At 37.1% G+C, this 14,662-nt stretch overlaps 1 protein-coding gene and 1 long non-coding RNA gene across 5 annotated transcripts in view; both read left to right on the forward strand.

Annotated features, from left to right (window-relative positions):
- The window catches only part of LOC143896677 (uncharacterized), a 98,954-nt gene that overhangs the window by 23,390 nt on the left and 60,902 nt on the right, over positions 1-14,662 (forward strand). Inside the window, exon 1 of one of the 4 annotated variants that reach the window (XM_077404657.1) lies at positions 3,391-5,409. The exons of the other annotated variants lie outside the window; for them this stretch is intronic. Coding sequence (XP_077260783.1) covers positions 5,168-5,409 — 242 coding nt within the window. The 5' untranslated portion in view covers positions 3,391-5,167. Of the gene's footprint in view, positions 1-3,390; positions 5,410-14,662 lie in introns of those variants that run through there. 4 annotated transcript variants of the gene reach the window in all.
- LOC143896681 (uncharacterized) lies at positions 7,104-9,714 on the forward strand. The gene is made up of 3 exons (XR_013256727.1): positions 7,104-8,220; positions 8,366-8,499; positions 8,586-9,714. It is a non-coding gene; the product is annotated as an uncharacterized LOC143896681 (long non-coding RNA).

A 14,662-nucleotide genomic window follows, 5' to 3' on the forward strand; every position in this document is an offset into this window, starting at 1 on the left:
TAACTGAATTTTAAAGCGGTGATCGCACATTGAAAGTTTAAACTAGCTTTAATCAATGTTAATTTATTGAAGAAAAATTACGCACGGAAATCGCTCTCTTCTATAATAAATTCGACGTTTGTGCACAAAGCGTTCCGCGTGTGAGCGTTTTGATTTAAGAACGTGAAGAGCTGTTGTATTTTAATGATGAAGCTATGCTACAAAAGTACCGTGGAGTTTACTGTTAATTCAATTATACAGCTGCTTACGGATACAAACTGAATGATCGCTGCTCTTTGATTAATTAAGCAGCCGTAAGTGTGGCGCATTACTGTACTTTTATCTACCGGCATTATCAACTTGTTGGTGTTAGAGCGCGGCTGATCAAAAGGGTTTTCGCTCTTCGAATTGTTGAACGCCACGTCGGATCGTGTCAAAGCTTTTACACCTACCATGTAAACACAGCTTTAAAACCGATGAAAATTTTTCATTTACTTTGTTAGCTATTTTTTCTTCTTTTTTCACGAAAACATTGCGCAATAAGTTACAAGTCTCTTGAAATGTTTTACAATTATTTCATGTAGTTTCCGCGATTAAAGTACTTAAAAATATAATGTTAAAGTTGACATGTACATATGTACATGCCAATATAATTTATTTATCAATAATTATACTTAAATTGTAATAATAAAAGTTCTTTCATGATTTCCCCCTCTCCTCAAATATCTAATTATTTTCCGTTGTCTGTTTTTTACATTGCTGAAATTACTCATAATATAATTGAATAATTTAAATGCGGAAAAACGAAATATTTTTATTAGATTGCAACGTAATATCACGTGAAAATAGGTATCTTAGTAATTCTTATTTAATATTTTTAACAATTATATATGATAACGGATTTCTCATGTAGGAATTGTCCGTAGTGGCAAGGTAGCCAAGGCTTAAAGCGGCCGGAGCTAGGGCGTTCAACCATTGGCCAAGAATCTGTCAGCCAATACTGGTCCATCATTGGCAATTTACTGGTTGTTGAATAGTCAGGCGTTACAACGAAGGCCAACGCTTGGCCAACGTAGGACAGCCAACTGTCGGCCAGAGTTCTGTCAGTCAGTACTCGACCAACAGTGGCAAATAACTGACTGCCTACCTATACAGGATAGGCAGGCGTTGTGATGAAGGCCAACGCTTGGCCAACGTAGGGCAGCCAATTGTCGGCCAGAGTTCTGTCAGCCAGTACTCGACCAACAGTGGTAAATAACTGACTGCCTACCTATAGAATAGCCAGGCGTTGTGACAAAGTCCTACGGTTGGCCAATGGTTGGCACCCGCGCTTCGGCCAATATTCTGTCAGACAGTACTGAACCATCACTAGCAAATGACCGAATCATCCGATAGATGGCATTTGATAGGATCCGTTTCTCTTATTTAAAATTTGACCAACGATGCTATAAGAACGATGTATTAAATAACGGAACTGCACAACTTATATCAGTTGTATCGTGGAGTCCACACTTTTATAATAAAATGTGACACACTTTTGGATTGATGTCAACGTTAATGTAACCTTATTTTTGAAGACTGATAATAATTAAATAAACAAAACATATATATATATATATATAACGCATGTATTTTATAACAAAACTCGTTTCTTAATTAACCAGTTTGAAATCTGGCAACCAGTACTGGCGCAGTACTGAGCCGATAGTAAATCTTATACTGGGGCAGTACAAGTAGACAACGGCTGGGCTAGTACTGTCTGCCAGTATTGGACCGGAGTTATCATCCATGGTTGCACCAGTATTGTTTCGGTACGGTTACCAGTACTGTGCCAGTCTACCAACTCTGGGAAACAGTAATGGCTTAGTACTGTGCCGGTCATAAAATTCTATATGGGTTTCTACTCCTATCTAGAATTAGAATGGTAGATCAATAGAATGTCTGCATGCACACAAAATGGACAAGTTATTATGTCATTCGATATTTTTGTGACATTTTACTCCAATCCGCATATAAAATTGTACAGATAGATCGTCACAGGCTATATACATATCTACACATCTATTTGCGGACAAATATAAGAAAAGTAACTCGATATCTCGTGCGCGCGATCTTCGAGTGTATATTGCTATAAAAGGGTTATAAATGAATATTTACTTTAAATGATAAAAAAAAGGAGAGCGAAATCGGGCAATGCTACGAAGATACAAATTATTGATATTCGCAGCGACGCAAATACACGAATTGTCACATGGAATAAAACCTTATCGGATGTTACGAAATGCGCGCGCGGTTATCGCAATTACCGTTTCGAAGGGATTACTTTTGCGAATTTTGTTTGCCCATTCGTTAAATTTGAAACGCGAGGCCAATGGATGAGTTCGGAAACGTCATCCGGGTATACACGGGTATACTCTTTTCTTTTTCTAACTCGCTAAAATAGAAAGAGAAGGGAGTATATTTTGGTGACGTTTTCGAACGCAGCCAATGCTGTTGAAAAAAAAATCGCGAATATCCAATCGTCGCATTGGGTGTAGATCGGTTATCCGGAAATTCAATGCTTCACTTGTTATACCGAAATACTTGTAGCGAAAATCATTATCGATATTTTTTTGCATTGGTAGAAATTTAGCAAACTGCGCAGTTTGTGTTTCAAATTCAAACATCGACCTTCGCATTCTGATGTTACATCGATTTAGATTTCTAAAAAAAAATTAGCTTTCTTTTTGTTCACGACATTATATGTCATAAGTCACATAAAATCCCCACAATAGCTCATCATTCGAAAGATCGGAGCTTTGTTGTTGAAAACACGCAATTCTCCTAATAATAAACTTTTGTTTAGGAGCAGCAGGCGGTAAAAATAGACTTGCGCTGTCACGTTTAATTATAGTAAATTAGTATTCAATATATGGGGGAATATGTTTATCTTATATATAAATAAGAGTTTTATATTATGTGATCACATCGTAATTAACCACGAGGTAAAATCTTACTAATCATCTATGTAATTGATTACACATTTAGCTTATAATCTACATAATTAATAGTATTATAAAGTCATTATGAAATCATGTATTGATATCCTCATATTTTATCCATCTAAAATACATACATCGAAAGAAAACGACTCGTCTATTGTGAGCGTGGTTTAAAAAGCACCTTGTGCGAGCGCGTAAACATTCACGTGACGAAAGAGAAAGGAAGAAACAAATATGTCGGCTTCGCATGTGCCTTGAAACTTCTTTCTTATCGCCGGCCTGTCGGTGTGAGCGTTCCTTAATAACGTATCGCGTTATCACGCCAGGCGCACGAATAGACGAGCGGCGGGAGAAGACGAGGGGAACGATTGGTCGTCGCCGCGTGGGGGGAAAGCGCTGATTGGTTACCGGGAGTGGGGGTAGCGCTCGCCGAGCAGTTCACGTCCGACTGCCGTAAGTTGTAGTCTCGCCGCGTACGCTCTTCTCTCTTTCTCAGCCGCTCTCTCTTCTCGTTCGCTCCATTCGATTCCGGTATCCCCGGGCAGGGCCGCCGCGTGTGACGTTCCGCCGGCTGACAGTTTTCGCGAATAACTCGCGCGTATAAGGTGCGCAATGTCGCCGTGTCGTCGCGTCGTAGACGGCGCGTCGTAGTAAGATTTTGTGTGGAAAAACATTTCCCGCGCGCGCGTGCACGCGAGCGCGTGCGTGACCACGTCTTCTGCTGCTTGTTGCGACACTTGCGACGTTGTGACGACCGGCGACCGGCGAGTATAGTAAACAGGTGACGCCGACGAGCTGCGATGAAGCGGAGCGGAACGGAACGGAACGGCGGCGTTGTGTCGTATCGCGTCGCGCCGGTAGCGGTTGACCTTTTAAAACGCACGGTGCGTCGCGTGGTAAATTGCGCGAAATAGCAGCAGCGGCCGCTGTGATTGGGACGGTGTTCGGAATAAATCGCTGCTCCGCACGACCGCGCGCTATACGGTGGACCGCCGTTCGGCATACCGTGTCAAGGCCACCGGCGGCGAGTTCGCGCTTCGTGTCACTATATACGTAGCGTACTTCGATCTCTGCGCAATACCGGAGGAAGAAGGATAGGAAGAAAGAGAGAGAGACGGAGAAGGAAAAAGAGAAATCGCGTCGACGCGAACCCCTGGATCGCGATCGTCGAGAAACTTCGCAATCGCGTTCCTCAAGATTCATCTCTAATCTGAAAGACGGTGTCAAGGTCGCACTTCCGGCGAACATTTTACGAGCGGCGGGAAGTCGCGCCGCGGCGCGACGTAGCCCGCTCGATCGGCTCGATTGCGACAATAATCGAGCGAGCGCTCGCGCGCGCGCGCGCGCGCGCGCGTGCGTGTTTGTCGAACTGTCATCAACAGACTCCGATGCATGGGATTGATAAAAATCGCGCGAAAGTGCCCACGTGACAATCTCGGTTTTGTGGGTTTCACTCAGTGAAATAGTGCTTGTGCGCGCGAAATCCCGCAGGGAAGTGGAGAGTTTATTATACGTCGAAGAAGATCGTCCACACGGTCGATGTTTGCAGGATAGAAACGCGGATAAATTGCGACAGGAGTGGTCCCGCGGGAACGATACAGGAAAACGTTCGGCGCCGGGTACGCTCCTCCATCGATCGATTGATCGAGCTCTCGACAACTCTTCGTGTAACGTTTGATAGAGGCCGGGGAGGATTAGGGGATTATCGCCGCGCGTGAATAAGCTATCGAGCAGCCGCGCGATTAATCGCCGGCTAACCGGCTAATTTTAATTCGGCCGGCAAACAAGTCGCGTCGTCGTATGCGATAAGGCGCCGAGGAGAGAGACATCGGCGCGACGACCACGACGACGCGACGCGTCTCTCCGGACGCGATGCTGATGCCGTTCTCCAATATGGCGAGCAACGCCCGCCGCGGGAACACCTGCTGCGAATTGCGACCTACGTTTACCGGCGCGAACGCGAGTGATTGTTGAGTAATATAAACCGCGGATAAGAACAGGAGTCGCGATATCGACAGTCATCGTTGCCTTCGTGACGTGAAAAATTGCGAGACAGTATTGGCGGATAGAGAGAGAGAGAAAGAAAGAGAGAGAATTGATTGAAAAGTTTGCGTCCTTTAATGGCCAACGACGACGGACGAACGTACTTTGTACGGGCAGGCGGATGAAGGGAACTCTCTTTCTCCTTTATATTTATTTATCGATAAATGTACCTCGAAGTGTACGGCATGTGGCAGCAGCAGCAACAGCAGCAGCAGCAACAGCAGCAGCAGCAGCAGCAGCATCAGCAAGCGTACTTGAGGGGTTTGCCCTCGCAACATCCGCAGCAACAGACTCTCCATCCAGGGATTGTCGCCACGGATAAGCACGCGTCGCATCATTCGCATCAGCAACATCATCATCACCCGCAACATCATCGCACTACCATTATGGATTTGCCGGTACCAAGGTCAGTCTCGTTGTCTTATTACGAGATAAAGTCGCTGGGTGTATCACACAAGGCAAACGGATATAGGTATTATATGCGGATAAGGACCGCATCCAATCACGCTCGGATTTTAATCGAACGTGCCGCGAACTTGATTTGGAATGTCGCGGAGAGAGTATATTCCCATATCTAATCGTGGTTTTTCTTATTATTTTGATAATACAACTTAAATGGATCTTCTCGTTCTCAGCTTAATTAGGGTTTAATCTTTTTCAGTCATATATGATAAACTTTAATTTTATTGGCATCTTTACCTTTAGCCTTACCGTGCATATATGTATATATAGCGAATGATAATGAGATGTGTATCAATCTCGCGATGCCATGCTTATTATGCTCTATGAATCGCATTCAAATGGAGAATATTTCAGAATCCCGGATCGTTAATTTAATGACGTTAATTTATATAATTTTGGAATTGGCCTTTCTTTAAGAAAGTCTTGAGATATTTCATCCTTTATTGCAACCGTCCTAAATATTTGATTATAAAATGTCTTGACTTTTAGGGCAGTTTGATATAAATCTATTTTTATTCTTTCAAATTGAGTGTTGAAAAATAATAAAAATCGTTATATTTTTTTATATATAGCCCAGTAAAATGTCAAAATCTTGAGGAAATAATACTGACTGGACTGAAACTTTGTAAACAGGTTTGTTTTAGGGTACTATTTAACATATTAAAAGTCCCCACGTGTAGACGCTACGTTGCGGGGAGGAGAGAGTCCAAAGGCCCCAAAAATCAGTTTTGCAAATAACTCGGAAAATATCGATTTTACAGAAATTTATGTAGATATAAAAATTGTAGCTTACAAAATTCCACACAATTTCGTTTTTTATTCAAGTCTGTACGACCAAATGGAGCAGAGATTAGAATTTTTTTAAACACCGGAATTTTTGCCTCGATTCGAGAGTCCATTTTCGAGATATTAGCGAAAAATGCGCGACGCGCGTATGCGTTAGCCTCGATTCGAGAGTCCATTTTCGAGATATTAGCAAAAAATGCGCGACGCGTTTTTGTTGCGTCGCAAAACTACCGGTGTTTAAAAAATTCTATCTCTGCTCTATTTGGTCGTACAGACTTGAATAAAAAACGAAATTGTGCGGAATTTTGTAAGCTACAATTTTTATATCTACATAAATTTTCGTAAAGTTGATATTTTTTTAGTTATTTGCGAAAAACTGGTTTTTTTTTACTTTTTGGACCTTTTGGACCCTCCCCTGCCCGCAACGTAGCGTCTACACGTGGGGACTTTTAATATGTTGAATATTAGTACCCTAAAACAAGCCTGTTTACAAAGTTTTAGCTCAGTCAGTATTATTTTCTCAAGATCGACAAATTTCGAGTCATTTTACTGGGCTAATATATATTTATATTTTTTATATATATAATACATAAGCAATAGTTTGTTTAGAATATTAATATTTTTTAATAAAAGAGAAGGCTTACAATTAGCCGATATTTATATTTTGTCATGAAATGACTCGTAAATGTTAATAATTAGTAACAATAATGGGCTCGATATTAAACTATTATTAAAAAAAGAGAAAGCAATGGCATAATTACGCGATATAGAAGAATTGTTATGAATAGAATTTTGTATATAAACATTTGTGTATGAGTTATTCGCCGAAAAATTTGAAAACGTGCAAAAATGCAATATATGTATAAACGTATATGTATTTGTTATATTTCTATATATGTACATATACACAAAGCAATCTGTTCGACATATGTATAACATTATAACCAAAAAAAGGCTTGGTTGAATTTACCAAGTTTTTCTTGGTTACGTATATATTGGTAACTACAACCATTAACTTGGTTGCCGTAACCATGTACACTTAGTTAGTTTGACAATTTAAATTTGGTAGGAATTATTGGTGCTTATAACCAACGCCATTGGTTGAGGTAACCAAGAAACTGTATTCCGATTGGTCACCCAGAAATTAGTTCTCACAACCAATGACCGTAGCTAGTTTAACCAAGTTTTTGGTGAATTAAAAAGCATGGTTGCACTGTCGAAGACTGAACGTGCTAACGTATACGGATGTCGTTCGACTTATTGTTGCGTCGTCGTTGACGATTTTTCTCATCGGCGTCATGTGCGGGTATCGGTCGCAGTGAAACGCGAGCGGTAAGTAGTATATATAGTAATGCTAATTTGAAGCCATGGTGCTTGCGCGGGGGTACAGGGCCAGGGAATCCCCGCGCCGCTGAGATCCCCCTTCCCCGCCGAGATTCCCTGGCCCCGCACAATGGCTTCGAACTGATATTGCTGTACTATTGCAGTAAACCCCTCGGCACTGAGTTTCTCGGTCGTGTTTCGATAACTGCGTGTCCGCGGTATCGGTGTTGTGAGGTATCTTGGAGAACGGGAGCGCGGCGGGAATCGCCGACGGACCGCGAAGTCCTTCACTAACCTAACTTAACCTTCAGCGCGCGGCGGCCAGCGGAGAATCTACGTCCCGGATTCCCGGCGACGCTTGCGAGCCCCGAGGGGCTCGTCGAATTTTTCCGCGCGCTCGATCACGTCGGCGACCGATCGGCGACCTGGCGCGGCACCGCGCGCGTCACGTCGTCACCGTCATCATCATCGTCGTGGTCACCGTCCCGCGATCGCCGGTTGCTTCGCCGCCAATCGAAGACTTTTGACACGAGTGCACTGACCGCGCGAATCTTCGTCGTCGTCGTCATCGTCATCGTCACCGTCGCCGCCGTCGTCGCAGACGAATGAAAGAAAGGGAAACACAAAAGTGTTATATTCTTGTTCTGTAAGTTAAAATTTTAAAGATTTTCAACTGCTATTAAAAAAATAAATAAAAGTGTTTGTCCACTGCAGTTTTCCTAACATTAAAATTTGAAAAAAATATTGTTGCGCTAGTAATTAACTTCTCTGAAATTATTTTATTTTGATAGACGAGTCACCAGTCATAATTTTGCATAAGTTTGCCAAACTTTTTGACCCAGTAACACTGAATGCACGAATTGGCAAATTCATGACGCGGCCGACTAGAACAGAAATTGCGGAAGGATTGGTGTTGCACGTAAAGGTATGTAAGGTTCCTACATTTTTTAATATGTTGAAACTATTTTTCTCTTCACTACATGTATTTTAAATTTTATCATGTGTTATAAGTTATTGACGATTTGATGCCAGCAATTGACCGTATGCCCTCGAAAGCTGGGCAGCTAAAAACAACATTGCAACTCCTGGCGGCAGTTGTTGGCCTTACTTTGCCAAATATAACTGAATCGTACGTTGCAATAGACGACATTTTATACAAGCTGGACAGTTCATTACGAGCCGTTGATGTCTGTTTTAAGTGCATTCATGCCTTACATGCACAGTACCCAGTGCAAAGTGAACGCCCGTGGTTGGTACTACAGCAGATTATTTATGACATCTACACGCCGTGGGACGCTCAGATTCCTGCTGTGATACAAATGTGTAAGAAGTTTGCACTCGCGTAACACGAAGTACAATTTTAAAGACTGTTGTATAATATAGATTATAAAGATATAGATATAGATATAAATATAGATATAGATATAGATTATAATATAGATTATAAAGAGTTATAAACTGCGTTAATTGGTACGTTTAGTCGTTGATAGTCTCCCGTCGGGCTGGAGATTAGGTTAGGTCCTCATTGCAGATCATTGGTTAAAACACAAGCCGCTAAAATGCCGCATTGCACAGAATGTGGTCTCTTTGTGCTGTTGGTACAAGCTCTTCAGATACACAATACGATTATGCATAACTTATCTAACTTTGCAGTAGTTAGATGTAAAGAAAATGATTGTTTCCGCGATTTTTTAACGTGGAATGCATTCAAAAAACATTTACTTTTTGCGCACAGCTGTTTTTTAAACACTTTATCCCAAAACGACATTGTAGAGACCGTTCTAAAGAGCCCGAAATAGGAAATGCAGACTAAGATGAACCTATCATTGATGGTTCTGCTACTGCAGCACATAAATTTTGGGAATCGCCATCCGATTCTATGCAAATTAAATACCTGCTTGGTTCTGAAACTTGATTTGGATGAGATACTTGTTTTCGGCATTATTAAAACAATTACCTGCAATGAAAAAAAAAAGATCGTTTAATGCAACATGTGCACAAACGTTGGATTTAATAAAAACCTTCATTCCTATGAAATAATTAGTAAAAATAATTACAATTTTTTTCAACTTGACACATTGTTGACTAATTTTCCATGTATCCTGCACCGAATGACAAGCGGTCAATTTTATTTGTTACATTAAAATATGTAATTTAAATAAATAAATACTAAATACTTTATAAATACTTTCATATTATAATTATATAGATAACAACAGAACCGCAATTAACTAGAAAATTATACATTTTTATGTGAAATATTTTTTGTAGCTCCGTTATCCGTTTATCCGTTAAAATATTTTTTCTTATTATAAGAAAATTAATCTATTAATCTATTAATTTCACCAATAAAGATGGTTAAATTAATCACGGCCGTTGGTTGCATCAGCCATGACAGTTGGTTCCATCAACTAACTAACTTGTTAAAGTCAACCTAAACAATAGGTTAGAGCAACCAAGTGACGCCTGAGGTTTTACCAATTTCTTTTGGATGGTCCACATATTTCTATGGTTGATTTAACTACGGCAGTCTAACCAAGTGCCGTTGGTATATGTAACCAAGATATTAGCTGTCTTATATATAATCAAGGCACTTGGTCGAGGCGATCATTTTTTTGGTTATCTCAACCAAGTCTTTTTTCCGTGCGGCATTTACGATTTTAATAGCATATAAGGCCTTGGCTTTTGCTCTATTTCTAACTATTTTGATGATGATTTATTCCCACCATAAACGCGACAATATCGGACACCATGTCAAATTTTTTTTACATTTCGCTATATTTTAAATATTATTAACTTGCCTCTCGTCTTCTCTCGAAATCATTCAAAATTTTTTACGACGACATCTTCAAAAAAACCGGTCGCGTTTTCATTCAAATGTTGCTGCAACCTGTGTGCTTTTATCTTTTATCTTATAAACCGTATATCAACGTGTATATTTATGATCCGATTATATCTGACATAAAAACCAGCGCGATTAATTTAGCAAAATATACTACAAGTTTTGCTAAACGTTTTATTGCTTCTTTAGTTTTACAATTTTATACGTAGTCTATCTCTCTTTTCTGTTTTTTGCGGACGCAAATAATACAAAGCAAAACTGAGATTTTTTTATCAAGAAATGTTAACCGATTATCTAACTTCATTATTTATTTGCCATTCGAGCTATGTCACTATACATATACATTATAGATATACGCTATGCTCAGTGATGATTAATGACGTTAAGAATTAAACGCAATTTTGTTACAAAATATCTTTATTGTACCGGTGATAAAATATAATCTAGATTAACTCTTATCAGTAAAATTTGCGTTTTATTAATGTTCTATTACATTTGTAGATGCACTAAAAATTTTATAATATCAGGTAAAAAATGAATTTGGCGTAAAATGAAAGTTTATTGAAACTATTACACAATATGATTGGGTTATTACAATCGAGAACAGGTTTTTATCCCTAGGATTCAAGATGAAGTGTATTATATTAAATGTTGACGTCTCACATTACTTAAAAGTTTATTCTATTATTAATAACGACAATTTGACTTGCAAATAATATGCTGAATATTATCGCGCATGGCCACCTTCGGAACTGATAAGTTTGTGCACAAATAACATTGAAAGTATGAAAACTCACGTGTCACACATAACGATAATGCTGACTATTGTAGAAACCAGCGACTAACAAATGAAACGTGTTTAATGTATGAAACTGAAGATTTTATTGTTTTCAAGACTATCTAATGCATTTATGACTATATAAACCTTTTTAGTTCTAGTGTGTGTCGTCAGATGCAATAAAAGATAAAAAGTTTATGCTGTCAATTATAAAAAAAATTCTACAATTTCTACTGCAAAGTATAATTTATCATCGTAATTGTATCAGTTCGAAAATTATCTATATAAAAATGAGAAATAGTGTTTAATGTTTGAAGCTAAAGATTTTATCGTTTACAGGGCTGTTTAAAACGTTCGCAACTAAATTCTTTTCCCTTCCAGTTTTCAGATGACTTACATTTATTTTCTAAAACTGCAAAAAGAATTCTAATTTTATCGGAAAACATTGAAGTTATAAAGTTCTGGTAAAAGAAAATGTGAGTATATAGCGACTATATGAAAACATAAGAATGTTACGTAGTATTGCCACAAATATTTGCGATATATTTTGTTTTGTAACTTTTTAATTTGCCATATATACATGATACAGTGCGCAGTTACTTATTTGTATATTCGTAAAATTTATATTTTCTATTACTAGGGAATAATTTAGAGACTAAATTATATGCAAAAAAAATGTACTTTTTAATCAGAAATTTAAGAAAAATGCATTTTTTACGTTTTGATCGATCTAAGCTTGTAACTTATGTCAGAAAGTTAATATATTATCGTAGTGCTACGTACGTAATATCTTGACAGTCGATGAATTTTCACATTATCAACAGTCATATAAGCACTCGTGTGAAAGATTAACGAACGATCGTGCTCGTCCGCTTTCTCGATTGAATTTTATGTCGAACGAGACGAGCGATTTATTATATAAAGACAAACGCGACAAACGCATGATTTTGTATGGTTTCGAATTTACGGGTTGATTTGCATGGCGAATTAATTTAACTCGACGACCTTTATAAGGAACGACATAATAACGTCTTAATGACAGTCTGCCTCGTTTGCATGCTCTCAAGAGAAACCTCGCGGACCAAAAGAGCAAAGGGTATATACTAGTATTATATTTGACAATTATATATAGCAGTATATCGATGATTTATTTAATAATTGGTTGTTATGTGTTCTAAGAAAGGATCCAACTAGATAAAAAAAAACTAGGAAACTAATTATTAATATATATATATATATATATATATATATATATATATATATATATATATATATATAATATATATATATATATATATATATATATATATTAATAATTAGTTTCCTAGTTTTTTGTATATACCTATGTATATACAAAAGGTATATGTATATACCTATATCCTATATATATATATATATATATATATATATATATATATATATAATATATATATATATATATATATATATATATATATTATAGGATATAGGTATATACATATAAAAGATAATAGTGAATGATTACGGAATTACATAATTCGATGATTAACTATATCAGAAATATCTACTATCGAAATTAGAACATAAAATTTTGTAATATTATAGCTGATAATGTCTAAAAGGTTCTGCAATTCTTAAATCTTGATTTATATTATTATTAATTTAATGAGGTATAAAAACCTAAACGATTACGATATTAAATTACTTCTGGATAAACGTATTACTAAAATTAATTATTTTTTAATAAATAAGTTAATATATTATTTATCAAAATTATTGAAACGATATTCTGATTATTAAATACAAGGTTATTTAATACAATTCAAAATATCGATTTTATTAACTTTGGCGAGATAATTAATTTTTTGTCTCTTGCATGTTTTTTATAACTATCGCTGAAAAAAATTTTTTTTTTTCATAAGTTACAAAGAAGACAATCAGATAATTTGCATATTTGTCTGTAATTTATGTCACTGATCGCTATTCCTGACGTACAATGGGGATATTTGCAAATCATACTTTGAGGCTTTTTGGTTTGCAAATATGTCTCCCTGCATTCACGACGTCATTCCCGCGTCGTTGAAAATAATTTCGATTGCAATGTTTATGTATGATCGCCTGCGCCTTATTCACTCACTCGCTCGTCCCACCCTATCGATCCCGTGAAATCGATCTAATAAATATAAAACATTGCTGCATAATCCGTCCTTTGCTGCTTCGTATATACATATTAAAATTATTGTAATAAATAAAATATGTTAATGTTATAGAACTTTATTTTGCTTTCGCAAAGTCGAGTCATATTTAGATATTCTTATCAATTACAATTCAGGTTTAATTATCGATAAGTCCAAATAATTCAAAAATTTAAGTTGTCACAATTAATGGAATATTAATAATATTACCTTTCTCATAATCAAATGCGGACAGAAAGATCTCTGAATCTCTGAATTCTCTGAATCTTTTATCATAACTGACAACTTTTAACTGTAAATTCAAAATTATCTATAGTAATCGTATACTCAAATCGGATTCGATGTGCATATGATTCTATAATGTATCGTGATTTGATCGGACATCCGATTCCTCGAGAATGTCGAGTATCAGCATGTTTGTACTATATCTTTTCGTCACGTGTTTTTTTGACAACTGATGAACGAAAATACAGGCTTTTTCGATATTTGGTAAGATACGATTCTTGAATACATTCAACACTCGGAAGCTGATGATTTATTCTTGTTCTGTCGCTAGCAAAACTTGATGCATCTTTACATATTCATTTTTCTTCGCTTGTTACGTAACACTTGCACAGGTGTAAGAGATATAAGTATCCGTTAGAAGCTTACTGCCCACTTTAATTGTCATATATTATCAGCATCAAGCTCGAGATTAATGTTATCTTGGCATTTTGTAATCGGTTTTGACGAGAAAGAAAAGAAAATATCTGATTATCTAAAGAATACAAAAGATATTTGATGTTTCTAGGAAGGAAATATATTTTCCTATAGAGCGTCTGAAAAATGTACGAAAGATTTCTTTTGTATAGCGGCAATTTTTTTGGATATTTGTTGTTTTGATGGCTAAGGCTTACAGTATTTAAAAACAAAGCGATTCTTTATATCAGTACTCCGAGAACGAGAACGTTTGATGTCGTTCCGTAAATCCAAAAAGCAGAAGTCGAGACATATTACGTGAGACAAACATCAAATATCTCTTTTATCTCCGTCGGTCGCTTTCATTCTAAAATATTGATTTATATAACTCGAAAACATGAGTTTTTTATCAGATTGCTACGGTAAACAAGTAACACGTTAAGATATCTGACTTGCGTAGTTGTAGAATTTGTAAATAGCTACAGTAATGCTGAATTATCCATTTATTGCTATCATATGGCATAAAGCCAGCTAAAATAAATTATTATTTGACAGTCTAAATATATCTATTGTAATACGCAAATGTAAAAATATGTATTTCTCTAACAAGATTTTA

Source organism: Temnothorax americanus, unplaced genomic scaffold, assembly GCF_048541705.1.
Source record: "Temnothorax americanus isolate GAGA-0224 unplaced genomic scaffold, ASM4854170v1 Scaffold19, whole genome shotgun sequence".
In the NCBI taxonomy this organism is placed as follows: Eukaryota; Metazoa; Arthropoda; class Insecta; order Hymenoptera; family Formicidae; genus Temnothorax; species Temnothorax americanus.